This window comes from Numida meleagris, chromosome 6 (assembly GCF_002078875.1).
Source record: "Numida meleagris isolate 19003 breed g44 Domestic line chromosome 6, NumMel1.0, whole genome shotgun sequence".
Classification (NCBI taxonomy): domain Eukaryota; kingdom Metazoa; phylum Chordata; class Aves; order Galliformes; family Numididae; genus Numida; species Numida meleagris.
In genome coordinates this window covers 60,067,593-60,070,811 of record NC_034414.1, presented here as the reverse complement: position 1 = coordinate 60,070,811, position 3,219 = coordinate 60,067,593, and the positions used below count along the sequence as shown (strand labels likewise).

The 3,219-nt window shown below is 57.3% G+C and overlaps 1 protein-coding gene across 14 annotated transcripts in view; it reads left to right on the top strand.

Annotated features, from left to right (window-relative positions):
- BMP4 (bone morphogenetic protein 4) overlaps positions 1-2,845 on the top strand; it is a 163,763-nt gene extending 160,918 nt beyond the window's left edge. For 13 of the 14 annotated variants that reach the window (XM_021403059.1, XM_021403055.1, XM_021403056.1 and 10 more), the window contains 2 exons: positions 562-938; positions 1,790-2,845. In XM_021403059.1, the coding sequence (XP_021258734.1) occupies positions 562-938; positions 1,790-2,634 (1,222 nt within the window). In that variant the 3' untranslated portion in view covers positions 2,635-2,845. Of the gene's footprint in view, positions 1-6; positions 140-561; positions 939-1,789 lie in introns of those variants that run through there. The other variant, XM_021403065.1, reaches the window with a different exon arrangement.

Below are 3,219 nucleotides of genomic sequence, written 5' to 3'. Positions count from 1 at the left end.
GGCGGCGGCGGCCGCACTGCGCCCGGGCGGCGATCGCGGGAGGCGCTCGGCAGCCGCTGCCCCGGAGGCTTTCGGCGCGCTGGGTCCGGGCTGGCTCTCCAGAATCATGGACTGTGCTGATATGCCTTGCTTGCTGTCAGTGAGTACAGCCCTCTTCTTCCTCGCCTTGGCTTTTTTCTTTTTTTTTTTTTTTAATATTTTTTTATGCGGATTCTTTTTTTGTTATTATTATTATTTTTAATTATTTTACTTTTTTTAAAAAACTTTTTTTTTTTTTCCTCCTTTTTTAACTTTGTCTCCGCGTCCCGCGGCGGCGGGACTCGAACCCTCAGCCCCGCTCCCCGCCGCGCCGCGCGCCCCTTCCCGCAGCCCCGCAGCGGCCGCGATGCCCCGGGAGCCGCCTGCCCCCGCTAGCTCCTTCTCATCTCGCTTTGCCATGTATTTTTTTGTATTTTTCAACTTTCTTCGGAAGAGGAGGAGGAGAGGAGGAAGGGGGGTGGGGGGGCTCGCTTCTCATCCTGACTTTCCTTGTTGTTTGTTGTTGCGTTTTTTACACCCCAGAGACACCATGATTCCTGGTAACCGAATGCTGATGGTCATCCTACTATGCCAAGTCCTGCTGGGAGGTACCAACCATGCTAGCCTGATCCCCGAGACCGGCAGGAAGAAAGTCGCAGAGCTTCAGGGACAAGCCGGATCCGGACGCCGCTCTGCCCAAAGCCATGAACTCTTGCGGGGTTTCGAAACGACTCTGCTGCAGATGTTTGGGCTGCGAAGGCGGCCCCAGCCCAGCAAATCAGCCGTCATCCCCAGTTACATGCTGGATCTCTACCGGCTCCAGTCCGGAGAAGAGGAGGAGAGCCTCCAGGAGATCAGCCTGCAGTACCCCGAGCGATCGACCAGCCGGGCCAACACCGTGAGGAGCTTCCACCATGAAGGTCAGTGATGGGAGGAGGGAAATCCCCAGCCCCGGGAGCGCTCGGGAGCTCGCCAATGCGTTTAGGAGCGGGTTGTGCCCGCCTCTTCGCTTCTTACGGGAGGAAAAACGCTCCCGACGTGTGCGGTGTGCGGGTGACAGCGTGCTGCCGGGCTGTTTTCCAGCATCCCGTGGCTATTTCAAGGTGTTCGAGCGCTTTGACGGCAGTGTCCCTCGGTCCCTGTGCCCCGGGATCTCTCCTGGGCTCGCGTGGATTTAATGCATCAGATGCGGGAGTGAATGAGGGCGGGAGGTCGCCCGCCCCCGGAGTGTTTCTTTTGAACTTCCCAAGCGATCGCTGCCTGGTTTTGCTCTTAAGGAAAAAAAAAATTCACCCCCCCCCCCCCCCAAAAAAAAAAAACCCTACTCGAATTTAATACTTACAGCTGTGTGTTTATAAGGTTTATTCAATAGGCCCTTGTAATCTGATCCAAATGTTTCCTAGCGGATGTTTCTTTTCCAAAGTAAATCTGAATTATTAATCCGGCCGCATCATTACGGCTTAGGAATTCGCTTCGCGTTCTCCCCCTGCGCCCCGTAACAAGGCACCTCTGTGCTTTGGAGACCCGGGGGGGGGGGAAGCAAAAGGGGAAAAAACCTCCTCCGAAGTGGGAGAGAGGCGGAGGGAAGGGGTCAGAGCGCGGAGGGAGAGTGCGCGGCACCGGGACCGCTCCGCCTCGGCTTGGGATGCGTGGGGCGGCGGAGCCGGGCAGGTGAATGCGGGCCGGAACGGCGCCGGGGCTGTGGCTGTGTGCCCCGAGGCTGACGCGCTCCTGTTTTGTTCTTTTGTCCCGTTTCCCTGCTCCCATTCAGAGCACCTGGAGAGCGTCCCGGGTCCCAGCGAAGCGCCGCGGATCCGCTTCGTCTTCAACCTCAGCAGCGTGCCGGACAACGAGGTGATCTCGTCGGCGGAGCTGCGGCTGTACCGGGAGCAGGTGGAGGAGCCGAGCGCGGCGTGGGAGAGGGGCTTCCACCGGATAAACATTTACGAAGTGATGAAGCCGCTGTCGGAGCGCTCCCAGGCCATTACGCGGCTGTTGGACACGCGGCTGGTGCACCACAACGTGACGCGCTGGGAGACCTTTGATGTGAGCCCGGCCGTGATCCGGTGGACCAAGGACAAGCAGCCGAACCACGGGCTGGTGATCGAGGTGACCCACCTCCACCAGGCACAGACTCATCAGGGCAAACACGTCAGGATTAGCCGATCTTTACCTCAAGGGCACAGCGGGGACTGGGCGCAGCTCAGGCCGCTCCTGGTCACTTTCGGGCACGACGGGCGAGGCCACGCGCTGACCCGCAGAGCCCGCCGGAGCCCCAAGCACCAACGTTCCCGCAAGAACAAAAAAAACTGCCGCCGCCACGCTCTCTATGTGGATTTCAGCGACGTGGGCTGGAACGATTGGATCGTGGCCCCCCCGGGCTACCAGGCGTTTTATTGCCACGGGGACTGCCCCTTCCCTCTGGCCGACCACCTCAACTCCACCAACCACGCCATCGTGCAGACGTTGGTCAACTCCGTCAACTCCAGCATCCCCAAGGCCTGCTGCGTGCCCACGGAGCTGAGCGCCATCTCCATGCTCTACCTGGATGAGTATGACAAGGTGGTGCTGAAAAACTACCAGGAGATGGTGGTGGAGGGGTGCGGGTGCCGCTGACCCCTTCCCTCCCCTCCCCTCCTCTCTCCCTCCCGTCCCACCCCAGAACTGCTTGCTCTAGCTGGACTCTTCCTCTAAACTAAACGTTCACCTTGACCTTATTTATGACTTTATGTGCAAATGTTTTTGACAATAATGATCATATATTTTGACAAAATATATTTATAACTACGTATTAAAAGAGAAAAAAATAAAATGAGTCATTATTTTAAAGGTAAACGCATTTTGTGTCTCACCTCTCAGGGTGCTGCTGGCCCAGAGCGCAGCAGGGAGTGGATGTCCTCTCCTCCTCCCTCCTCTCCCTGTTTTCCTCTCTTTCCCACCCCCTCCTCCCCCCCGCTCCCAAAGTCTTTGCCAATCTCAGTGTCTCTATTTCTCACCAAGGTACCGCGGAAGCCCCGGTGCTGGGGAGCACCTCTCTGGAGAGTCAGCTGCTGGGAATAGAGCCCACCTTGCTCACCTGGCCCAAGTGTTTGCAAAGCCACCCACCAAAAATGCATTTGAAAAGAAGGTGAAGGTTTACCTGGGGGCTATATGCTAAACCCGATGGGTTCTATACCCTTTGTCCAGCTTCAGGATTCTCCG